This window comes from Dromiciops gliroides, chromosome 1 (genome assembly GCF_019393635.1).
Source record: "Dromiciops gliroides isolate mDroGli1 chromosome 1, mDroGli1.pri, whole genome shotgun sequence".
Classification (NCBI taxonomy): domain Eukaryota; kingdom Metazoa; phylum Chordata; class Mammalia; order Microbiotheria; family Microbiotheriidae; genus Dromiciops; species Dromiciops gliroides.
Window position 1 is genome coordinate 544,989,353 of NC_057861.1, and position 26,454 is coordinate 545,015,806.

A 26,454-nucleotide genomic window follows, 5' to 3' on the forward strand; every position below is an offset into this window, starting at 1 on the left:
CAAAGTGGGCAAAGTGGTGATGTGGAGGACCTGGGCATTTCTGAAAGGGTGTTTATTTATTCTTTTGGTTATAGTTGATTATATCCTGATGGATCCCCTGGAGAAAGAGAGACTCTTTATTACCAGCATCCCCCGTGCGTTTCCTCAAAGAATAATTCGAGCACCAGTGCCATGGAACAAAGAATACATGGCTGCAAAGATGTGGAATGAAGAACACCTGTTTATAGTGAATCCTATGATGCTGATCTTAAGGGAGTTGTGGTTTTCAGAGTAAGATACCCATTTATTAATGTCTACCATGTGCTAAACACAGGGAGTGGTAGTGATGGGGGCCAAATTACAAGGAGTTTAGGAATGAATGGGCAGGGAGTGAAGTGGAAGCAGCAAGCATAAACAATATTTGACATCATCATCATAACTGATATGAGATTGGTTTGGAGAACTCTCTTTATCATTGCTCTATAGTTTATAGTCTTTGAGATCTTCCCAGGGCACTAAGGGATTAAGAGATTTACAAGGATCACATAGCCAACATGTAGGGAGGGACAGACAGGTCTTGAGCCCAGATCTTCCTGGCTTCCAAGTGGTTTTTTCTATCTATAACTGTTTGTATGGGATGGTTTTATTAACACCTTCTAAAGGATTAAGACGTCTTGTTATCCCCCCATTTTATAGATGAGGAACCTGAGGCTCAAAAAGGGAGAAAATTTGGGATCATCGCTTGAGGAACTATAGGGTCATCAAAGGTTGATAGTAGAAGACCTGCACATGTTTTTTGTTTTGTTTTGTTTTGTTGGTGAGGCAATTGGGGTTAAGTGACTTGCCCAGGGTCACAAAGCTAGTAAGTGTCAAGGGTCTGAGGCCAGATTTGAACTCAGGTCCTCCTGACTCCAGGGCTGGTCCTCTATCCACTGCACCACCTAGCTTCCCCAGACCTGCACATGTTTGAAGGCAAAGAAGAAAATTCCAATGGAAGGATGGAGATTGAAAAGAGAGGGAATGTAATAATGATAGCCAATATTTATAGAGTGTTTACTATGGGCCAAGCACTGTACTAAGCACAGTGGAAACTGAGGATGAGGAAACTGAGGCAAATAGATGTTAAATGACTTGTTCGGTGTCATATAGCTAGTTAAGTATCTAAGGTCAGATTTGAACTTGGGTCTCCTTGACTCCAGGCCCAGCATTCTATCCACTTAGCTGCCTATGGTACGTGTGTTTGAGAAAGATTCCTCAGAAGCCAGGAAGGCATAAGACGTGGAGAGCTGGTATCAGGATTAACTTTAGAGAGAAGAAACAATAGCCCTTCCTCTGGTACCAGAGAGAAGAATGAGTGCATCGTGATATGTTGGGAGATAAGGCATAATGGACATTAATATGTTGAGATGACAAGAGGGGTAAGATCAAGCTGAAGAGCTTCAATCTGTACTAACCATTGAGAATATAAAGACAAAAAATTAATCAGTCCCTGCCCCCAAGGTGCTTACACCTCTATTAGAAGAGAAAAAAACACTAGAAATGTAAGTATATGCCACAGAATACAAGGTAATATAAACAACTGTCAGAATGATAAGTACTCTCTGAAACTTTAGGAAAGACTAATCCTTTGGACAAAAGGACCTTTGAACTATTACTAGCTGGCCTGAGTTCAAAGCCTTTCTTGGCCTCTGTGACCCTAGGATCATTTCCATGCCATAATATGGTATCAAAACAGAAACTTGAGTGGATGGACTATAAAATATATGAAGAAGGCAGAGTCAAGATGGTGGAGTAGTAACAGTAGAACCAAAATCTCCTCCACAAATATTTCTCCAAATCTAGAAAATGTGCCAGATGGAATTGTGATGGAAAATCCAGGGGAAAAAAAGTCACAATGAGTCATTTGTCCAGCCCAGCTTGGCACAGGCTGATAGAGTGAAAGGTTTTCTGACACTGCAGAATGGGCTGTCCTAAGTAGAGCACACCAGCACCTAGGGAGAAGGTTCACACCATGCCAAAAAGAGAACCCAGATGCATACCAGGTATCACCTGGCCCATATTGGAGCACTGCAGTGGGGGCAGAAACCAACTGGCAGCTTTGTCATCTATTACACACTTCTGGTTCACAGATCCAGAGTAAACTGAGACAGAGGCTTGTCTAGTGGGGTAACATCCCAGATAGGGCATCCCTAGTCCATGTATCTAGAATAGAGGAAATTCAGAAGTAAGTAGTACAGACCCCAGGGGCAGACTGGGTTCTTCCTTATAGTGTCTAACCCAGCCTCTAGAGTAATAATCAAGGGGGCACCTAGGTGGTGCAGTGGATAAAGCACTGGCCCTGGATTTAGGAGTACCTGAGTTCAAATCCGGCCTCAGACACTTAACATTTACTAGCTGTGTGACCCTGGGCAAGTCACTTAACCCCAATTGCCTCACCAAAAAAAAAAAATAGAGTAATAATCAAGTCAAGAATCCTAGACTTTAGGGAAACCTACAATTCTGTCACACTGAACCAACAGAGCTTTCCAGCTTGCTTATAGGGGCTGAGTCCAGATTCTGATCAGACCCAAACCCAGGTCGGGAACTTGAAGAGTTCAGGCCAGGGGTCCAGCAATCAGACTTTGTCCTGAATCATGCCTCTTTGTGAGCACTGAAAGCTTGCAGGTTCCCAACTGTCCCTGAGATCCTGGAATAACACAGCAACCAATAAACACCCTGAGAAAATAGCAATAGGAGCAGCCCAAGCCTTTCCATAGTTGTGGCAGAGCTAAGTCCTAACATCAAGGCTGAAGTCAGGAAGTAGATTGAATTAATGCTCAAACAAACAAACAAAAAAAGAATCCCTCCATAAAGAGCTAGTATGGTGGCAGGGAAGCTCAATACACAAACCCAGAAGAGAATGACTCCAAAACACCTATAAGCAAAGTCCCAGAGAAAAATACAGCCTGAGCAAAAAGTAAACTATAATTCCTAAAAGAAACGAAGCAAGAATTTTAAAAGGGTTTTAAATGTTTTTTTACAAATCAAAGGAGAACATTTGAAGGGGGGGGGGAATGGAAAAGAAATGGGAGCTATGGAAGAAAGACTTGGAAAGGGAATTAACAGCTTGGCACAAAAGATGCAGAGCCTTGTCCAAGCAACACACTCCTTGAAAATTAGAATGGACCAAACAGAGTCCAAAAGTAAATGATACAACAAAGTCAAAAGCCTGAAAAAACGAGATGAAAATTTCACAGCAAAAATAACTTACCTGGAAAACAGATTAAGGAGAAAAAAAAATTAAGAAACATTGGAATCATTGAGCTATCTGAATGTCATAAACAACAACTACAAAAAGAACTCAGACATCCTATTTCAAGAAACTTTAAAAGAAAACTGCTCAGATTTCTTTGGAATGAGAGGGCAAAGCAGAAACAGAAAGAATCCACCAGTAACTTCCTGAAAGAAACCCCCCAAATGATAATTTCCAGGAATATCTTAGCCAAAATCCAGAGTTTCAAGGTCAAATTAAAATACTTCAAACAAGCAAAAGTTGAATTGGGAAGCTGTGGTCAAGATCACACAAGATTTAGGGGAGAGGAGAAGGGAAAAGGAAAGTTAACTTCCTTTATTTCACATATAATCAGGGTATACAAATAGACATCAATAGAAACAAGTAAGAGAGGATGGGGGAGTAGCTTACACTTAAACTTCACTGTCATCTAAACTGGTCAAAAGGAGGAATACAAACATATACACATACAGAAATACATTTCACTTGGGGGGAAAGGGGGAGGAGAAATTACAAGGATGCTAGATTAAGGTATCGATTAGTCCTAAGCAAAACAATTTCCAAAAATGTACAAAAATATTTATACATCTTTTTGAGGTGGGAAAAATGGAAATCTGAAAGGGCATCCATAAATCTGGGGAATGGATGACCCAGTTGTGGTATATAAATATCGTGGTTGTTATTGTATTGTAAGAAAGGATGAAGGGGATGGTTTCAGGGAAACCTAGAAAAATTTTTGTACCATGTTATGCAGAGTGAAGTGAGAAGAACCAAGAGAACATTTATACAGTGACAACAGTATGGTAAAGACAAACAACTTTAAAAGAATTAGGAACTTGGGTCAGCTCAGTGACTAATCACAATTCCAGAGAACAAATGACTAAGTATGCTCCCTTCCTTTTGATAGAGATATGAAGGATTAAGAGTGCAGAATGAGATCGGTTTTTTTGGACTTGGCCAATGTGGAAATTTTATTTTTTGATTCTCTATACATTTTGTGATGTTTTGATTTCTGTTCTCATCTGGGAGGAGAGGTTGGGGCAAGAAAGTGAGAAAGATTTTTGCTGATTGAAACAAAATATTTTAAAATTAAGTAATATATTTTATATATTATTTATATTATATATATTATATCATTAATTTTAAAGTTCTTCCTAAATAATCATGTCATTAAGTCCCATTTAATGAAAAACTGGGAAAAACTCATTTTACTTGTCATCTATGAATTTGATTATAAAATATAATTTAATTTACACTGGTTTCTCCTCTCTCTTGTAGATTTTGTAGCATCAGGTTTGTTCGAACAGCAGAATTACTTGAGGGTCCGTTGCCACTATTACCCAGTGAATTTTTCAGTGTCATTCAAGAGCACTGCATTGAAGCTCGTCAAATTCTTCTTGACAAGTCAGTATTATGTCCAAATGGTGGTCTTAATGAGATAGAAACAAGTGGAATTAAAACTGAAAACCAGCTGAGATTTACACTACTTCTCAGTGCTGAACACTGAATCCTAGCCTCTCTTTGCACTTACATTGATTGGCCCTCATATTCATCATCTTCAACCTTGGACTTCTCACTGTTCCCTCCTCCTTGTGTTTTCCCTTCCAATTATCCCTTTGCTTTCATAATGGTTCTTTCTCCTGGATCCTCTCCCATGAATTGTTCCGTATTATAGTACTCCCTTCCCATCACCAGCTTTCAAATTTTTGAGTCTTTCTTAGCAAAGGATGCAAATGATTTAACATTCTTACAGTTTGTCTACCCAGATGATTAATCTCAGAGTCCTAAGGCTTCCATTGTCTAAGACAAAGAGTACATTTGTAGCTGTATCCAGAACCAAGGAAAATATCATCTGCTTCAGAGACTGAATGGCATGAAGAATGTAGTCAGTGATTTCCCTGGAAAATTAGCACTGGGGAGCATGTCTTGGGTGGGGGTGAGTTTGAAGTAAAGGAGGGCAATGCTTCACCTTTAATTCTCTTTTTCTCCTTTCTGAGCAGGGAGCCCTACTTCATTTTCCTTTTTTTCAGTCAGTCAATAAACATTTATTAAGCATTTACTAAATCCCAAGCACTATGCTAAGCCCTCGGGATACCAAGAGAGGTATAAGACAATCCCTGCTCTTGAGAAGTTCACAGAGTAAAGGAAGAGACAACATGGGAATAAGTATGTACAAACAAGTTATATACAGAATACAGGATAGAAGGGAAGACACTAGAATTAAGAGAAATTGAGGGCAGCTAGGTGGCGCAGTGGATAAAGCACTGGCCCTGGATTCAGGAGGACCTGAGTTCAAATCTGGCCTCAGACACTTAATACTTACTAGCTGTGTGACCCTGGGCAAGTCACTTAACCCTCATTGCCCCACAAAAAAAGAGAGAGAGAGAGAAATTGAGAAAATTGAGAAAGCCCTCCTGTGGAAGGTAGGATTTTATGTGGGACTTGAGGGAGGCCAGGGAAGTAAGGAGATAGAGATGAGGAGGGAGAACATTCTAGACATGGGAGGCAGCCAGACAGAATATCCTGAGCTGAGAGACAAAGCTTCTTGTTTGATGAACAGCCAGGGGGTCAATGCCACTGGATCGAAGAGTAAAAGCAAGGTGGGGTGGTTAGGAAAAAAAGAAATTTACATTTCTTATTCAGTGTACTTTACCAAATATTCCTGATCACATAGGAAAAGTATCTTCTCAATGCTTATCTCATTTAGTTTCTTGGGAAAAGGGGAATGGATAAAGTTGGTCAGAAGGTTCCTTTCAAAAACATTTCTCATGTGTCCAGTATGTACAGGAGAGAAGCAGCATGATGAAGTGGATAGAAAGCTGACTGTAAAGCAGATCCCTACAGGCTACATATTGACTTAGAAAACCACATATTAACATTATCTATGTTCTATTGTATTTTAAAATTTATTTTATTAAATATTTCCCAATTGTACTTTAAGCTGGTTCCTTTGCACTTGGGAGCATTGCAAATGCAGCTGCAAGCAGCAAGCAGCATATTTGATACCTTTGGTCTAGGCAACTCTCTAAGATGGTAAGAGAGGGTACCTGCATTGGTAGATGGAGTAGTCTCACCTGGGAGTTCCCTATGCCAGTGAAATTTGAGTCCAGTGCCTATCCACAGGTACATGCAAGCACTAGGGATTACAAAGATGAGAACATAATAAGAGCCTCGTGCTTTAAAGAACTTTACATTCTATTGGTGGAGCAACATGGATACAATAAAGCCATATACCTCTTTCCAACAAGGTTACAAGTTCCTGGGGGTCCTCGAGATGTGTTCACATCTTCTGCATCTGTTGTATTCTCCACAGTACCTACCATTAACAATTGTAATAATAATTAAACTGCTAATTTCAAGGAGGAAAGAATATTAACAATTGAGGGGATGAGGAAAGGTCTCCTTTTAGGAGATGGCAATTAAGCCATGTATTGAAGAAACTTTGAGGTAACCAATTGATGAAAGCTATTTCAGTGGGATGGGGGTCCATCTGCTCTAATCCACTCCCTAGGATCACCTCCATCATCTTCCTTGGCAGAAAGGTCACCAGAGAGTGAGGAAAGTCCTCACAGATCAAATGCCTATCTGACCCCAGCTTGCCTTTTGTCCTTGCAGGTGGATTCCCACCTGTGCCCAGCATTTTATCTTGCAGAAGGATCACTGGCTTCGTTTTGCTCCCAAGAGTGACTTTGATTCTTCTCGAATCATTGAGGAGTATTTTGCTTCAGTGGCTTCCTTCATGTCCCTGCAGCTCCGGGAGTTAGTGATTAATTCGCTGAAGGACCTGGTCGAATTTTTTATGATCCACAAGGTACAAGTAAATAGTGAACTAATCTTTTGGATATGATAAAAGTAGTGATAACATAATTTAATGATGGATGTATAATTTTTGTATTTTTAAAATTCATTAGTGCCTCTGGTTTTGGGCTGGGTATTTTTGTCACACACCCATAATCCTCCTTGTAATAAAGATTTAAAGAAACAATTAAGCAAAACTGGCTGAAAAAGCAACCATACCTGGCAGGCTGTGTAGCATTTTGCACTTGTAATTTCCCTCTCCCTTCCTCCCTTCCAGAGGAGGAATATATATTCCATCCTCTGTTCTTTGGATCCAAGATCACTCATTGAAATGAATCTGCCTTTTAGTAAAAAATTTTCATTTTTGTTATTGTAGTCATCATGGAACTTTTTTTTTTGGTTCTGCTTTCTTTACCCTGCCTTAGTTCCTATAAGTCTTCTTATGTGTCTCTGAATTTCTCATATTCAACATGTATATATGTATAACAGTGTGTGTATATCTATATACATATAGACATACTTATACACACCAATATACATATATACACATAACATATATGCATACAAATGCATATATCTATACCTATATATGCATGTATGTATATTTACATGTTGGTGAAGAAGTCTGGATCTGTGATTTAATTAGTGTGTTAGGACTTTTGGAAACTCGTTCCACTAACGCACATCAGCAGCTCCTTTACAACGCATGCTTTTAAAGAGATGTCCAGGGCATTGAGCAGTCAAATGATTTGCTTATGGCCACACAACCAGTTTGTTTCAGAGGCAGAACATGAGCTCAGGTCTTGTTTGTTGAATCCCAGGCTAGCTCTCTGACCACTGAGCTATGCTGTCTCTTTATAATTTTTTATTGCACAAAAATATTCTCTTATATTCACACACCTCAACTTGTTTAAAAGTGTTTTCTCTTGTGTGTAGCTATTTCATGAAGACCTAGGTCTAAACAAAAAGCAAATTTAAAAACTAATTATTCACTTTTTCAAACATTTCACAATGGGAAATTTTAAAATAGAAAGCATTCCTCCTATGTTTAAAATAACAATTTCGTTTACAATAATCCAGTTTATACATACGACCTTTCATGAAGTATTGTATAAAGCAAAATAAGCCTCTACAAAATAGTGATCTCATCAATTCTGATCATAAGTGGATGCGTGGGGCATATTGGAGTTTTAAATCAAACCTTGAAGCATCTATGTAATGCAGTGGATTTAGTACTGGGCTTGAAGGCAGAAAGACCTGAGTTCGAATCTTGCCATAGCTGCTTATTAGCCTTGTGACTAGGAGCAAGTCATTTACCTGCTCAGTTTCAGCTTCCCTCAATCAATCAGCCTTCAAACCAATCATCCTCAGTTTCTTCAACTCCAAAATGAACATACCTGTCAGGGTGGTTGTGAAGATCAAATGAATCATATTTGTAAAATGCTTTGCAAATCTTAAAGTACTATATAAAAGGGACATCTTGACCTGGGAACTGCGGTGTGCTGGAGTCAGCTCAAACTGGATACTCAAGAGCCAATTGTTAAATTTTCAGTGTGAGCATTTACACCTCAGAACTCTGCAAACACTAACATCAGGGCTTGACTTATTGTTTTGTTGATTGTTTAGATTTACAAAAGTGGTGGAGGAAATGTTAATAATGCAGATTAAACTGAAAAGCGTGTCTCCCTGAACACTGGTTATTAAATATTTACCAGCGCACCTTACCTGAGGGTAGAGATGAATCCCATGGAATTCACTCTAAAAAGGGCTTTGAAGCCAAACCCAGAATAGAATCCTTTTGAACTCAACAAGCTTCTGAAACCTGCTTTACAAAGTGTGAAGAGAAGATATACAGCATCCTGGAAAGAGGCAGGAGATTTGGGCTTTAGTCTTACCTCTGACACTGAACTTGGCCAAATTATTCCCTTCTTAGAACCTCAGTTTCTTCTTCTGTAAATAAAGGGACTAGAGTAGGGGACAGACATTTTAAGGTGCCATCCAGCTCGAATAATCCTTGATTCTCTGATTCTGTAACAACAACATCAGATTTGGACTCTTTAGAGACCCAGAAAACAATCTCTGGTGACACTTGTGAACATGCACTCAATTTTTCTATCACAGAATCAGAATGTTTTAAATCTGGAAAGCAACTTGGAGACAATGCCAGCCAAACCTGTAATGTTACAGATTAGGAAACTGAGGCCCAGGGGAGTTGAATGGCTTGTCTAAGGTGAACTTAGATGGCAAAACTCACTAAACAAGTGTTCTGACTCTAAGGTCAGAGCTCTCTAAAAATAAAAGTTGAGTCAGTGTGGTACAGTGGGGAGGAGTACTGGTTCTAGGCTTGGATACCCAGGTTCAAATCCTATCCCTAATACTGGTGTGACCTGGGGCAAGTTTCTTTGATGTTCAGTATTCTCATCTATAAAATGAAGGGATTGGCACAGATGGTTCTGCGGTCCATTCCAACTCTACATCTGTAACTTTGACACCCAAATATTTTAACAAGTGGTTAATTGATACTTTAGAGAAGGCTGTAGAAAACAGCATTTCTTTTTTTTTTTTAGACTTTTTTTTTTTGTGTGGGGCAATGGGGGTTAAGTGACTTGCCCAGGATCACCCAGCTAGTAAGTTTTAAGTGTCTGAGGTCAAATTTGAACTCAGGTCCTCCTGAATCCAGGGCCGGTGCTTTATCCACTTCGCCACCTAGCTGCCCCCTGAAAACAGCATTTCTGATCCCTTCTTAAGTAATCCAAGGCTACTGAAACCCCAACTGCAGTCCACTAATTCATTTTAAAATGCCCTTAAAATAGCCTCTCAAGATTTATTTTTCTGAATCAAATGTACTTGGATTGGATTATTAGACATGGCTGTAGGTGGTTCTGAAAAGAATGGAAGCAACTGGAAAGCACTTGTTAATATAAGATATGCAGAGAGGTAGATATCAAGGTTTCTCTAAATCTGACTACTTTATAAGGATTTTCCAAGTGCCACATGATAGGAATATTTTAATATATATAGTAGTTCACTGATAAGTATAACTTTTATTAAGTGGAATGTAGGAATAATTGACAACACCCTTTTCTCCTTTACTCCAAAAAAATCAAAGTTTTTACTATACAATATCTCGAGACTGACCACAAGTATTCCTTATAACTTGCCATGCCAATTTGAATTTCCTGCCTAAACTGAGGTCATTACTTCCTTATTGGGTTCTCACACCAACTCCAAGAAACATAAGCGAGTAGCTACTATTCTCTTAGACTTAGTTCCCAAGATTTCTCTTTCTATTTATTATTCTTTTTTTTTCTCCTTTGAGGATGGGAATGATTTTGATCACCCTTATCAAGAGATGGAGTTCTTCACCCCTCAGGTAATCCTCATAAAACTTCAAGTGGAAGAACCAACGATTATCTTTGATCCACCTTTCAGTGAGTGCTGGGAATTAATCTACAACTGCTTCATGGAAATCATTAAAAACTCTGAAAATATTCCTAAGGTACAGTGTGAATCAGAGAGAGGGGACTGGGATATTTAGAACATATACTAACCAAAGTGAAGGAAGACTTCTTGGAAAATAATAGGACCTAAGAAATATCCATGATAATTGCACCGAGGGATGTGTAGTGGGAGAGCATAGTTGCTTCTATAAGGTCACCTTCTAAAGCCAAAGACTGATTAAAGAAAATTAGAAAAGAATTTATAAATGCTGAGAGACAACCTTTCAGCATTTCTAACTTCCATTAATTACCAATCATGGATATATTCTTCATGAATTGAAGTCTTTCTTGAACTAATATATACTTATGGTTCATGCTAAATCTCTTAAATTAAGAGATTGTGTATAGATAGATGGTAGATTTAAAACTAAAAGGAACCTTATAGACCACCTAGTCTAACCACCTCATTTTACAGATTAGGAAACTGAGGCTCAGTGGAGTTAGGTGTCTTGCCAGAGTCAAAGAGTTATTAAGTGGCAGAAGTGGGACTTGAACCCAGATCTTCCTCACTCCAATTCCTACCCTTTATCTACTACTTCATGCTTGTATGCTTTCCTTTGTAAAGCAATGAACTCCTTTGCTTTCCTGGACTATACATTCTGAACTTCTTCCTTTTAGCAACTGTTCCCCTCATTATCCTGTTATTTCCTGTTAACTGTAGGTAAGCAGGCTCAGATAACAGTGACCAGAAAGTGAGGAGACTGAAAACCATGTCCAGTGAGAATTGGAGGAGCAAGCGTTGTTTAATCTGAGGAAAGGAGATTCAGGAGAGATGTGAAAATTGTCTCTAAATATGCTTCCACCCAGCCACTTTTCTTATGACTAGAGTTGATGAGGGTCAAATTGTAGTAAAATATATCCCAGTTCCAGGATTGGAGAGCATCCTATCTTCAGGCTGAACTGGGGAAGCTGAGGTCTTTTATTCTTATTATGATCATTAGTTTCCTGGGGAGAGAGTGAGCATGAAAACCATCCACCCTGTTTTTTCTTGACTTTGTAATAGGCTCATCCTCTGGAACTCACCTAAAATCATCCTAGCGGTGATTCTGGTGGCAAGGTGCAATGAGAACAAGGAGGGTTCATGTGCTTTTATTTGCACCAAAATGATCCCTTTGAGTTTCAAGAGCTGTCTTTTTATTGTTGGAATTTGTTAACAAATATGTATTCAGGGGGAAGGTAGGTGGCACAGTGGATAAAGCACCGACCCTGGATTCAGGAGGACCTGAGTTCAAATCCAGCCTCAGGCACTTGACACTTACTAGCTGTGTGACCCTGGGCAAGTCACTTAATCCTCATTGCCCCACAAAAACCAAAACAAATATGTGTTTACTCCCTCCATGTCCCAAAGTAGATCAACTTTTACTGTGGCATCTGTCAGTTTTTGTCTTTCCAGACTAAAAAATGATGTCCTTATACACCCAATTCCATCCTCTTTTAACTATTTAAGTTAATCTCAGTTCAGTGCAAATTCAAAAATCATCTATTACTTGCCTATCAGGTAGACATTTTGCTAGGTGCTGAAGATACAAAGACCAAAAATAAAAAAATGTCCCTGACCTTAAGTAGTTTACACTCTATCGGGAGAGGATCACTGCAGTAGTAATGCCCATCTGGAGAATAAAATATGATATATAGAGTATACACTCTCCACCATGCTTGCTCCTTCCTCACCCCCAAGTTCCTAGAATTCTTCTTATCCTTCTTAATATACATTGCTATGTCTACCCTGCCTTTTGTCTGTCCTGTTTCTTTTGTCTACTAATTGGAGACATGTTCCAGTTATAGATTTCATCTTATCAAGTCTTGATGATCCCCATGTAGTCAAATTTGTCTTCTTGCATTAGAACCTCCAATAATTCCTGTTGCTGGTTGCTAGAATTTGAACATTTCTCATGTTTTGTCACCTGTGTATTTCTGCTTATCTCAGTGGGATAGTCTTCTTTCATTGCAACTACACTCTATGGTATCTAGTTTGGAGGATATAGATAGGTGGTCTTTTCTTTTCCCAGTGCTTTTGATTTTAAAAACCAACTAAAGGTCAGTTTGGTGTGGTCTGCCCTTCCTCCTCCCCCTTTCCCCTTTTTCTTCTCCCTTCTGCTCATGGAACTTGGATGAGATGCAAGTCAGCAACTCCATTCCTTGTGATGAGATGCAGAACCATTGTCTTTACCATCTGCCCCACCTCTATGTCTGACAGTCCTCCAGCACTGTCATCTTAACTCTTTAAGTGACCTAAAAATATCTGGACCTTTCCATCTTCCCTGAAGCTGATATTTCTTTTATGTATAATATCCCCTAATCAGAATGTAAGCTCTTTAAGAGTAGGGATTGGGGGGCAGCTAGGTAGCACAGTGGATAGAGCACCGGCCCTGGATTCAGGAGTACCTGTGTTCTAGTCTGGCCTCAGACACTTACTAGCTGTGTGACCTTGGGCAAGTCACTTAACCCCCATTGCCCCGCAAAAAAAAAAAAAAAGAGTAGGGATTGTCTCCCTTTTTCTCTTTGTATTCCCAGCATTTGTCAGAATGAGTGGCAAATTGTGGCAAATCACTTACTAAGTGATTCATTTATTCAATTTGTAAAATGCTTGTTTTTTTATTCTGAACTTAAATAGGAAAAAAGCATTACTTTATACTTAGCAGAACACAAAAAAGAATGTCTATGAAACCATGAATTCCCATTTCATACTACTTGCTTCTTCTGAAAAAGTATATGATAAATTCCCCACAGTTGTTTGTACTCCCTTCTGACCTTCCTTCTGTTCTCTTGTGTGCATTAAAAATGTTTCAATGACCCTCTTTTGGAACATCATTATTGCTAATTCCCCTTACCCATCCTGCCAATTAATAAAAAGAGAGAGAAAACCTATTGCAACTAACAAACATAGTTAATAAAAATGAATCCACACGGTAGCCAGGACCAAAAAGGGATATTGCTTTCTTTACCATGAGCCCATCACTTCTCCACATTGGTTACATCATTGATTAGAACTTTTAAGCCTTTCAAAGTTGTTTTCTTTTATTTTTATTGTTGTTCTTATTCAAACTCTTTTCCTGGTTCTTCTCACTTCATTCTACATTAGCTCATATTACCCAGGATTCTTTGAAATTGTCTCAGTTTATCAAATAGTGCAATAATTTTCCATTGCCTTCATATAGTACATTGTTAAATAATTTTTCAATGGACAGGAACCCCCTTATACTCTATTCCTTTTCTTTTTTCCCTTTTTAATTCCTTAGATTCTACTTCTTTTCCTCTTTATCCCACCCCCAACAGATAGGAACTCTGTTATATTCTACTCTTTTTCTTTTTTCTCTTTTCTCTTTTTTAATTGCACCCTCCTTTCAGGATAAGGAAATTTGTCTTGCTTGTAACTATTTCCCTTCTTTTAAAAGCTCATCTCAGTTTTCCTGTTGATTTGCACCAAATCATTTATGTATGCACATATTCAATCCTGTTTTATCTATTTCAGAGACTGAGTAAGGTTTATTTGATGCCCATTCCTTTCACTCCATGTTTATGAGATGAGAGGGTGAATCATCTTCTGTGCTTCAATTATATAAAAAAAATAGCAAGTTCTATCCCTTCTTCCTACACAAATGTATTACTTTTACTTTTTGTTCTCTTGCCCCTCTTAAAACCCTCAAAAAATAACTTAACCATTTTTAGGTCCTCCATTTCTCTTATTTATCTCCTCTAATACCCTTTGAATATATCAAGAATCTAAAAGGCCACTTTTATCTTCTTCCCCTGTTAAAATATTAGTACCACAGCTAATGAGTCTTAGATTATCTCTCAACCTGTTTTTCAGGGCAGTTTTTTTTTTAAATGTCAGATGATGTACACTTTCTTCAACTTTTTCAATCTTTGATTTCATTCAAATATTTTGTGCCATTTTGTGGAGCCATTGATTTCTGTTTGGTCTATTCTAGTTTTCAAGGAGTCTTATTACTTCTTAGAATTTACTACTTTTTCTTCTAATCTATGTATTCTCTTTCCAATTCTTTCTCCAGAACATTTATTTTATCTTTATCTCTTGTTTCAGTTGTTCTAGATATTCATGTAATCCTTGTTTTTAAAAAATCTATTTTTTCTGAGTCTCTGCTTACAATAATTATGAAGTTATATTCTCCTTTTGTACTAAAGTTTGGAGCATCTCTAGCTCTGAAATATTTTTTGTTTTCTTTGGTTTATTCATCTCTCCAGCTTAAGTTCCTTTTTGTGGGGCAATGAGGGTTAAGTGATTTGCCCAGGGTCACACAGCTAGTAGTGTCAAGTGTCTAAGGCTGGATTTTAATTCAGGTCCTCCTGAATCCAGGGCTAGTGCTTTATCCACTGCACCACCTAGCTGCCCCGAGTATGCATATTCATTACAAAGGTTTTGTTTTAATTTTCTTTTTCTTCCAGTGGTAGGAGGAGGGATAGAAAATAAATCCTTGTTAATTAAAAAATAAAATATTTTGTTTTTTAAAGAGAAGTCTATTACTATAGTTCAGGAAAGAAGTAAGGAGAACTTGAACTAAAGTGTTAACCATATGAAGTAGAAAGAAGTAAACAGAAGCAAGAGATGTTATGGAGATAGAATTGAGTACACTTAACAACTGGTTGGATTAGATAAAGACAGTAAGGGAGATTAAAGAATGGAGATTGACTCCAAAATTGTGAATCTGAGTAACTGGAAGAATAGTGATATCCTCAACAGAAATAGACAAGTTAGGAAAAGGAGTGGGTTTGGGGATAATGAATTCTGTTTCAGACATAGGTTTGAGATGTCTATAGGATATCCAGGTTAAGATGTCGGGGGCAGCTAGGTGGCACAGTGGATAAAGCACCAGCCCTGGATTCAGGAGGACCTGAATTCAAATCCAGTCTCAGACACTTGACACTTACTAGCTGTGTGACCCTGGGCAAGTCACTTAACCCTCATTGCCCTACAAAAATTAAAAAAAAGAAAGGTTAAGATGTCCATCAGGCAACTACTAATGTTGAACCTCAAGAGAGAATTGAGAGCTTAGTAGATTCAGAAGTCATCTGCCTGAAGTTCATAATTAAACCCATGGGAACTGATCATCAAGGAAAAGTTTAGAAAGAACAGAGAAGAGGGACCAAAACAGAATCTTGGGTGCAATATACAAACACACACACACACACACACACATAAACACAGAGTTCATCTAAACTGTTATTTAACAACAATTCCTTCATCCTGTACTCATGAAGCTGATTTTTTTGGACTTAAGTTCAAAGAACTTTACATTTATTCCCATTAAATTTTATCTTGTTAGATTTGTCCAAAGGTCTAGCTTTTTGAAATCTTTTTTGAATACTGATTCTGCATCCATAATGTTTGTTAACCCTTTCTACTTTGTGTCATCTGCGAATTTAATAAGAATTGCATTTATACCTCTAAGTTATTGATAAAACATTGAATAGCATATCAAAGACAAATCCCTAGGGCATTCCATTACAGACTTCCTTCCAGGTTGAAAATAGACCATTAAATGACCCCTCTTTAGGTCTGGCTACTCAACAAGTTTTTAATTCACCAAGCTGTACTATCATCTACTATTTCTCTTTCAATTTTGTCCAAAAGGATATCATGAGATACTGTCAAATGCTCTCTGTCATTCAGAGGTTCTATGTTCATAGCATTCCCTTGACATACAAGTCAATTAACCCTGTCAAAAAAGAAAACTGCATTAGTCAGGCATGAAATGTTCTTGATGGAGCTAGACTGTTATTGTTGATCACCACTTCCTTTTCTAAATGCTTACAAACCATCCCTTTCATACCATATTCCACATTTTTCCAGGAATTGAAGATTTCTAACCTATAATATAAAGGTCCTATCTTCTTTCCTTTTTTGAAAATTAGGTCAATCTTTACCCTTTAGGATTTCCTTCTGCCTCTTCAAATTTTTTTGTTTGTTTGTTTTTCCTTCAAATTCTTTCCAGTCTTTTAAGAAGCACTGCATTCTTCCTGATAACATGAAGAGTAGAGAGATACTTACCCAATCATTTTACCTCCTCCTCTAATAGGGAGGGTTCACAGCAGTTACTAGGCCCTGGAATAAAGATAAACATAATGTACTCATTGCATATCATTGTAAAATTCCCTATTTTATTCATACTTGCTTAGAAGCAATATTCCAAGTTCTGGCTCTCTTGGCATTGGTGGAAACCAAAATGGTGACTTGCCATTACCAACAACATATTTGATCTTCAGTGACAACTGAATGAGGATTTATTTTTAAGGAGTCATTTTATGGGGTTTTATCAGTGTATTCTTTCAATATGGTGATACTTTGTTCAGCTAGAGTTATTCTATAATTAACAGATTTCTTCCAAAGCATGGATGCAACTCCAACCTATAGATTCCTGGATTGGTTCTGGAGTTATTTTAAGAGGTCTGTGAATTTACCAAGCATTGACATTTTCATCTTTATGTAATCTATATCCTAGAACCCAATCTCTAGGCCTTCATGGACCAGATCCAATCTTGGAGGGCTGCCTTTCCAGTCATATTTCTTTGGCTTGTTTTGCCCCCACCAAGAATTTCCTCCAGGAAACTCAGAATATGGCTTATGTCTATGTTTCCCTTATAAGGCACTCAAGATAACAATGTACATGAAATTCAGGACAACTTTTATTTGCTGCAATGAAAATGTAAAATATCCCAAAGATCTCATAATAGTCCACAAAATGTCCATAAAATTCCTTTCCTCTTTCTAAGGAGTCCCATCTTCTATCCCAGGGATCCAGACAGATGGACATACAGACAACAGACAGACGACATTTAGATAGATAGATAGATAGATAGATAGATAGATAGATAGATAGATAGATAGATAGATAGATAGGATTAGATAGAACATTTATTAAACACCTACTGTATGCTAGGGGCTGTGCTAAACTCCAGGCATACAACAAACAAAAAAGACAGTCCCTGCTCTCAAGAGAAGATAAGACATAAAAGGGAACTAGATGTAGGGAAGAGGGAGGGTCTCCTCGAAGAGACAAGGAGGTAGAAAAATTCCAGAGAGTCAGCAGTAGAGCTGGGAGAGAAGTGAACATGGGTTGGCCTGTTCACCTCTGGAAATGGTGGTCTTGGCCCAGGTAGTTACTACTTAGAGGAGAGAACCACAGGAGTGGAAGTATCTGGAGAGAGCTGCTAGACAAGGGGTGGAAATGTCTAGAAAGTCAGTGGTGAAGGTGTTCAACTTTATGGTACTATTATTAGGGCTTAGACCATCACCCAGGAGGAAAATAAACTTGGAGTAACCATGGAGTCAACCCCATGAAACCTGCACCATCCAAATAACTTATGGAAGTAGCAGAGGAGGAAGTCCATATTTTTGCTCCTTCCAATTATATAGCTCAGTTCCTAGCTTTCTCTAGCTCCAGGGCAATGTGTTCATTCTACTTTCTCTAAGAGGCTGGCCAGGACTTGGGTCTCAATGAGTTATAAATGTATAACAAGTTTCCAGGTGTAGGAGATGTACTTAAGCTTGCCAACAATGGCCATACCTATCCCTAAAAGGGAGATACAATCAAAAGTCAAAGTAATGGTTACTTTCCTGTAACCTCTTCAAGACTAGGCTCTTCTCATCATCTTTTATGTTCATTTAGCTACAATAAAATGTGCAACATAAATAATGGATTTTGTTCCCATGATGTTTCATTTGTTCCTGATTTCATTTGTTCTTATTGAAATAAGAACTTATTTTCTTGCCTTTCTGGGATAAAATATGACCTTTTCTTTTATTGTTGTGAATACAATATAAATTAATTTAAAGTATTATTGAATTTATAGTTGCTTTTTGTTATATATTTTCTCAATCAATATTTATTAATATTATAACTATAGTCATGTTGGTGGGGGAAGAGAAGGAAGGGTCTGCCAAAGGAATCCTTTAAAAGGAAGAATCCTACTTTAAAAGTTTGGAAATTGTTATAGAAATACAAATAGAAGCTTCCTCCAGCTGTTGTCTGTAGGAAGATCTTCAGTAGAAATACAACTTGTAGATATTTCTTACTTCATTTTCTTCTCTCTTTTCCCTGCTAATCAGATAATAGGTACCTGTTGATTCGCTTCTTTGGGGACATTTCTATTTCCCAATAAAATACCTCAACCTAACATTCAAGGCCCTCTATGATCTGCTTCCAAGTTACCTGTCTAGCCTTAGCCCATACTACTTCCAAGACATTGGGACAGTTCTCCTTGATAATGTCATGAAATATGCTGTCTAGGCTCTTTTTTTAAAATTCATAGTCCTTAGATGGTCCAATTATTCTTAGGTTATCCCTCATGGAACTATTTTCCAGGTCTGTTGTTTTTCTGAAGAGGTATTTTACATCTTCTTCTACTTTTATATTCTTTTGATTCTGCTTTACTTCTTCCTGTTGTCTCATTGTCATTCTGCCCAATTTTGATTCTTAAGGAATTATTTTCCCCAGTCAGCTTTTGTATCTCCTTATTTCCATTTGGCCAATTGTATTTTTAAAGCATTATTTTCTTTTTCTAAGCTATTGACTTTCTCTTGACATTCTCTTGCATTCTCTTATTTGGTTAATAAAATCCTTTTTGAGCTCTTCCAAGAGGGCTCTTTGGTCTTGAGACCAATTCTTCTTCCCCTTGAAGGTTTCTCATATAGGCATTTTTACATTGTCGTTCTCTGATTTTATGTTTTGATCCTCCCTGTCACCGTAGTAATTTTCAATGGTGAGGGTTCTTTTCTGTTTTGTATTCATAATTTAGCCTCTTTTGTGCCTTTTAAAGTTGAGTTCTGCTCCTGGGGTACAGTGTGCACTATGCCAAGCTTCTTTTGCTGGAGCCAGGGATCCAGTCACTGGCTTTCTGCTCTGAGGCCTCAGCTGCTTACAGCTTGCTTCACTGCACTGGAGTGGCCTGGCCTAGTTAGGCCTGTTGGGCAGCAGATACCTTAGCTGGCAGATTGCCCTCGACATTGGGGTTGGAGGCCTCACAACTGGCCTATAAGCCACTAGTTTGCTGAGTTAGGACCTCGGAGTCCTCAGCTGCTGGTCTGTGCTGTGGCTAAGAGTTTGCCCAGACACCTGCACTGAGTTGTGCTCCCTTTTTACCCAGATTAAACAGACTTTTCCAGAAGATCTTCTAGGTTATTTTTAGTCAGAAGATTGTTTCACTCTGGGTTTTTTTTTGCAGGTTTTGCAACTCCAGAATATGTTGAGAGGCTTAATTTAATGTTGCTTCTGAGGGAAATTTGGGAGAGCTCAGGCAACTTCTTGGTTTCCCTCTCCCATCCAGAGACAGATCTTTTTTTCCCCAAACTACTTCTTATACACTTTGTTTTTGTTTTCATTTTCCTGAGCAAACTAGAAGCTCAGGTATCAACTCTCCCAGAGAGTCTGTCTAATTTATTGTCACTCTAAACAAAGTTCAAAGTAATCTCCCCCTCCTTCCATCCTTCACAGCACCTTGTTTGGACTTCTCCCATGCATTCTGTCACATTCTAATTTATATTGTGATTATTTATATACCTATCTTATCTTCAATACTAGATTATACTTTTTTTAAAAGGCAGGGCACTCATTGTTGTCTAACCTGCAGAGTAGGCCTTTAATAAATGTCTGTTGAGTAAATGTTTATTGGATTAATGTTGTCCAAGGTAAGCCATTCCTTCTGCATAAGAAACCCATTCACAATTTTGCTTAGTTTGTTTCTCAGATCACTATATAGGAATGCTATTTTCCCATTGGATCAAAAAAGATTTAATAATGTCTTTCTACTATATCATAAAATATAGTGGCCTTCTCGTTTCAAAGTTCATATTCTACCCCGGTCAAACAATGTCTCCTAAAAGAAAGAACAGCCTGATACAATTTGCATTATTAAGTTCTAACACGGTTTTTGGCCCTGTCTCTTAGTATCATCCCATATGAAGTGATTTCCCTCTTTTAGCTTGCAAAACATTTTCCTATAATGTATCTTCCAGTTTCTAGGATTTTAGACTGTTGCCTCTCACATCCAGCCTCTGACATTTCCAGGCAAGTCAATTAACCTCTGCCTGCCTCAGTTTCCTCAAATCTAGAATGGGGATAATAATGGTACCCACCTCCCAAGGTTGTTGTGAGGATTAAATGAGATAATTGTAAAGGTACTTAGCACAATGCCTGACACATAGTAAGCACTATATAAATGTTAGCTATTATTATTACCTCCCAAGGTTGTTGTGAGGATTAAATGAGATAATAATTGTAAAGGTACTTAGCACAATGTCTGACACATAGTAAGCACTATATAAATGTTAGCTATTATTATTACCTCCCAAGATTGTTGTGAGAATCATATGAAATAATATTTGTAATGTGAACGCAGTAGGCACTTAAATAAATGCTTGTTCCCTTCTTCCCTAACCCTTATCCATGGTCAGCTACTGGGTTGACCTAATTTTCTTTAGGGAAGATTTCCTTCAAGGAATGCAGAGATCATTAGAGGAGATAATATTTTAGAGTAAGCTTTACTTTTCTTTCTCTGTGAAAACAGTCCCATTTGTGTCCTTTAGGTAGAAGTAAACCTTTTCCCAGAGCTCCAAGGAGATAACCTGACTCTTGGAACTGTCCTTCCAGAAGAAATGTTAGTTTCAGATTTTGTGAAGCAAACGGAGGAGGTTTTTGTAAAAAACCAAGTAGGCCCCATAAAGTAAGTTGGCTTGGTCTTAAGTCCCATAATCTAGTTTAGATCCATCAATTCTACTTGTCAAAGAATTTTTCTTTGCTAGTTTTTGTTTCTCTCTCTCTCTCTCTCTCTCTCTTTCTGGAGGGTGGGTGGTCTTGGTTGGGAGTTAATCACTGCTGATCTTGAGGTAGGGGTCTGTGTGTGTGTGTGTGTGTGTGTGTTGATTATGTGTTTATTTCTTTGTTCTTCAACCTGGAAGATACTTAGATGTGTACCAAAAATATAATGATCTGCTGGATGGCACTGCAAAACAAGAAGTCACATCTTTTCTCTCAAAAGCCCATGACCTTGATGATTTCGTGGAGGTAAGAAGCCTTACTTTACCTTCACCACTTAAATGAGACCGACCCCAAAAGACCCAGCAATATGTATTTTTGTAGTGCCTGAAAAATGACCATCACTGCAATTGGTATTACCAGGACAGCTAAGCCGTGGAATGCTTCCTTTTCCCCACAGTACATTGACAGCATGAAGAAATTGAAAGGAGAAATTGCATCCATGCACATCACAGTACCTTTGGCCCTGTTCTGTCTTGATGCTTTAGCACTAAATGAGAATCTCTGTGATCGGACCCAAGAGCTGAAGGAACAGTTGATTCAATTCCAAGTTGATGAAAACCGAGAGCAGAATACCAAGTACAGTTTTTATTCTTTGTTAGAGAAATTATTGTGAAAATTTGTACAGATGGACCAGTTAGGAGTGAGGGGGAGGGGGAACGATGATGCCAGGACAGCCAGGTGGTTCAGTGGCTAAAGTGCAGGGCTTTTAGTCACCATGACCTGAGTTCAAATCCAACCTCAGGCACTTATTAGTTTTGTGATCCTAGACAAGTCACTTCACCTTTATTTGCCCTAAGTTTCCTCATCTGTTTGTTTTTTGGTTTTTGTTTTTTGGTGGGGCAATGAGGGTTAAGTGACCTGCCCAGGGTCACACAGCTAGTAAGTGTCAAGTGTCTGAGCCTGAATTTGAACTCAGGTCCTCCTGAATCCAAGGCCAGTGCTTTATCCACTGCGCCACCTAGCTGCCCCCTCCTCATCTGTTTTTACAGATAATAATAATAATAATAATAATAATAGGGATAATAATAGCACCTGCCTCCCAGAATTTTTGTGAGATCAAATGAGATAATAATTATATAGTGCCTGCTACATAGTAAACTCCATATAAATGTTAGTTATTATTACTCATATCAGACTTAGAGTTTTTGTGGCTTCTGTCCCTATGTTAAGATATTGGGGAAACTCAAAAATCCAGGCTAAAACTTAAATGCAGGGGGAAAATCTGATGAGATTTTCTATTTTGAATAGGGAAAGGAAAAAGGAGGAATGGAAAGAATTCCATTGTCAACTAGATGGTACAATGAATAAAGTGCTGGACTTGGAGTTAGAAAGATCTGAGATCAAATCCTTCCCCAGATACTAAATGACTGGGGAAGTCACTTAACTTCTTAGTGACTCAGTTTCCTCATCTGTAAAATAAGGGAACTAGGCTCAATGGTCTCTAGGTTCCTATAGTCTTTTTCCTTATCCAAATTGTCTACTTTGGTAGGCCTGTATTATTATTATTATTATTATTATTATTTTAGGCAATGGGGTTAAGTGACTTGCCCAGGGTCACACAGCTAATAAATGTCTGAGGTCAAATTTGAACTCAGATCCTCCTGATAGCGGAGCCAGTGCTCTATCCTTTGAGTCACCTAACTACCCCTAGCCTCTATTCTTTCTTTGTTGTCTGTTTGTTTGGAGGGTTTTTTGGGGGGGGTTGTTTGTTTTTAGTGTGGCAATTGGGGGTTAAGTGACTTGCCCAGGGTCACACAGCTAGTAAGTGTTAAGTGTTTGAGGCCGGATTTGAACTCAGGTACTCCTGACTCCAGGGACGGTGCTCTATCCACTGCACCACCTAGCTGCCCCCTCTATTCTTTCAAAGGAAGCCCAAGTTGTCTTTTGGGTTGTACTTTCCCTGACTAAAGGCTTTTCAAATCATTTAGTAATACCTAGCATTTAAGAAGCTAGGTTCTCACGTGCTTTTCTCCTGCACCGGGTGACACCTACTAGTCTTCAAGAACTAACCAGGAGAGTGATGTCATACAGTCTGTCTAGCATATTTATTTTTAGTTGAGAATAATCTAAATTTAAAACAAGTCATTGTATATTTGTGATTCACTTTATTTAGGCTCAGAGAACAGGCTCAGATTCTCACCTTATGTAACCCCGCTAACACTCTTACATGATTGGTCTTTACCTTATTAGTTTGGGCCGTTTTTGATGTCTTCTCTAGAAGTTTTCTTATGTCATCTTCTTGCTCCCTATTAAGAATATAGATGCCTCTGAGGTAGAAAGCTAATAGTGTGTGTGTGTGTGTGTGTGTGTGTGTGTGCTCGAGCACAGTCGAGAGCATGTATGTTGTTTTTTATCTCCACTCAACATAAACACCCACCATTGACCTCAATTACTTGGAAAGGATTGGATTCTGAAGTTTTCCTTTTCTTACTAGCTGGGTTATAAGTATGTTCCTGAAAGTTTCTATAAGGCTTTATGGAAGTTGGGTTCACAGTGTACTCTATAGAGGAGACAAGGGTGGGGAAGGGGGAAATATGGAATCTGATTGAATGTATTTTTTGGAAGGTTTAAATGCAAAGCAGTTAAGTGAAGCAATTTCATAGTATCAGAGATTCTAAGTAGGCACACTATCAGTGCAGAAAACTGCTTAATGATTTCTGTTTGGCTCAATAAATTGCATTTGTGAGAAGCCTCCTTTCACTAACAAATGTTCAGACTATAAATCTGTAACAGGGTCAGGCAGTGTGATGAAATGGATGAAGAGCTGACTCTAGAGTTGGAAAAACTTCTTTGCTTTCAATGCATACTGACTGTGTGACCTTGGACAAGTTGCTTGGTTTCCTAGTGATCAGATGAGATCGTATTTGTAACGTGCTTAGCACAGAGCCTGACACACAAGAGGCATTTGATAAAAGCTTGTTCCTTTCCCTCCCCTTGGTTGTAGAAGAGATTTTGTTATGATTTGGTGGAGAGAATTTCATTATCATGAGTTCCCTAACCCAATGAAATCACTTGTGGGAGAGTGAGGGTGGGGGAATAAACAAATAAATCTTCTAAAGAACGGAGACAGGACAGTCTATTTCTTCCCCAGCCCAATGATAGCACTTTGAGCAGCTGCTGCTGCTGGTGACTTCCTTCTCTGCTTTCTCCTCTCTAGCCTCTGCAACCAGTACAACATGATCGCAGACAAAGTCAGTGAGATCCCTGCCAACACGGAGGAGATGGTGTTTCTTACTGCATTCTTAAAGAAGGCCAGTGAGGTCACCGTGTTCAGGCTGAGGAGGCAGATCTCCGATGCAGCTTGGAGGCTGGAGTTCCTAATGAACTATGCTGATCTTCCCAGTAGGTCCAATCAATACTCAAAACATTATTTTTTTAAGGGACAGAGAGCCCATGGCTGAATCACAGCAGAGATGACTTTTCTCAGACCTATCCTGGGGAATCTAACTCAACCTGGGCTACCCCAAGAGGACTGAGCCCCACTGAAATCAAAGGAAAGTCCCAGGGAAAAGTAGAAGAGCGATCAATCCTAACTGAGCAAGAGACGGTGCAGCTGATGATCACTGTATGATCATAGGTGATATGATATCACGATATGAGTCATCACTATATAATAGGCTATGGTACTCACTGCTCTGGTTCTCAATTCCTTTATTTTCCAATTGTCTTGTGGTTGTCATTTTATTTTATTTTATTTTTGGTGAGGCAATTGGGGTTAAGTGACTTGCCCAGGGTCACACAGCCAGTAAGTGTTAAGTGTCTGAGGTCAGATTTGAGCTCAAGTCCTCCTGACTCCAGGGCCGGTGTTTTATCCACTGCACCATCTAGCTGCCCCAGTTCGGTCATTTAAAAAAAAAAAAAAGGCAAAACAGTTCCTGCTCTGAAGCAGCTCACAATCTAATGGAAGAGACAACATGCAAACAACTTTGTACAAACAACATATATACAGGATAAATTGGAGATAATCACCAGAGCGAAAGCGCTAGCATTAAGTAGGAACAAGAAAGGTTTCTGAAAGAAGGTGGAATTTTAGGTGGAATTTGAAGGAATCCAGAGGAACAGTTCTCAACCTTTTTTGGTTTGGAGGACCTCTTCACACTCTTAAAAACTATTGAGGGCCCCAAAGAGTTTTTGTTTATGTGGGTTAGATCTATTGATATTTACCATGTTAGACATTAAAATGGGTTAATTTTTAAATTTTCATGTATTAATTCACTTAAAAATAATAAACTCACTTTGGATTACCTTAAATATTTTTATGGGAAATAACTTCTCCCAAACAAAAAAAAATTTGACAAGAATGGCATTGTTTTACATATTTTTTGCAAATCTCTTTAATAGATTTTATAGGCTTAATAGAAGACAGCTGGATTCTCAATCTGATTCTGTGCTCAATCTGTTGCAATCTGTTGTTTTGGTTGAAATCTATGAAGAGAATCCAGCCTGAAACAGATATGTAGCTGGAAAAGGAGAGAATATTTTATTAGGCAAATAATGTCTTAATATGAAAATAGCGTTGACTTCTTAGTAATACCCAGAAAGGATCTGGAGACCACCAGGGGTCCATATACAACACTAACATTCAATGCCATAGGGCTAGTCAAATCCTTCCCAAAGTCTATTTTTATACAGTAAGCTAGGATGTTTTTTATATTTTTAAATAAAGTTTTATTGTACTTTAAAATGTAAAAAAAACCAAACACCACCACCAAACAGTCCGGGCTCTCAGGCCATACAAAAACAAGTAGCTGGCCAGATTTGGCTCTCTGGAAGTAGTTTGCTGTCTCTGCAATAGAGATGGCACTTGGCATCAGGAAAGCTTGGGTTTAAAACCTGACGGTGTGATCCTAGACAAGGTTTTTAACCTTTCAGCTTCAGTTTCCTCATCTGTAAAATGAGCTTAGTAGTAGTGAATCACAGAGGATCAAACAAGATCACACAGGCAGAATGCTTTTCAAATCTTAAAGCACCCTAAAAATTCTTGTTGTTGTGTTTGTTTGTCTTACTATTATTGTTATTTTGGTCCAGATCTGTGATTTCATTGGTTTAAAGAACTCTCTATGAGGCAACTTTCTCTACTAGTGTAGAACAGAAATATAACTAGGTGGTACAGGGCTCTGGAATTGGGAAG

At 38.4% G+C, this 26,454-nt stretch overlaps 1 protein-coding gene across 1 annotated transcript in view; it reads left to right on the top strand.

The window, feature by feature from the left end:
• DNAH3 (dynein axonemal heavy chain 3) overlaps window positions 1-26,454 on the top strand; it is a 187,373-nt gene that overhangs the window by 16,306 nt on the left and 144,613 nt on the right. Inside the window, 8 exon segments of the mRNA XM_043975895.1 lie at window positions 75-270; window positions 4,529-4,654; window positions 6,866-7,061; window positions 10,368-10,547; window positions 21,092-21,228; window positions 21,464-21,569; window positions 21,721-21,899; window positions 24,481-24,665. Coding sequence (XP_043831830.1) covers window positions 75-270; window positions 4,529-4,654; window positions 6,866-7,061; window positions 10,368-10,547; window positions 21,092-21,228; window positions 21,464-21,569; window positions 21,721-21,899; window positions 24,481-24,665 — 1,305 coding nt within the window.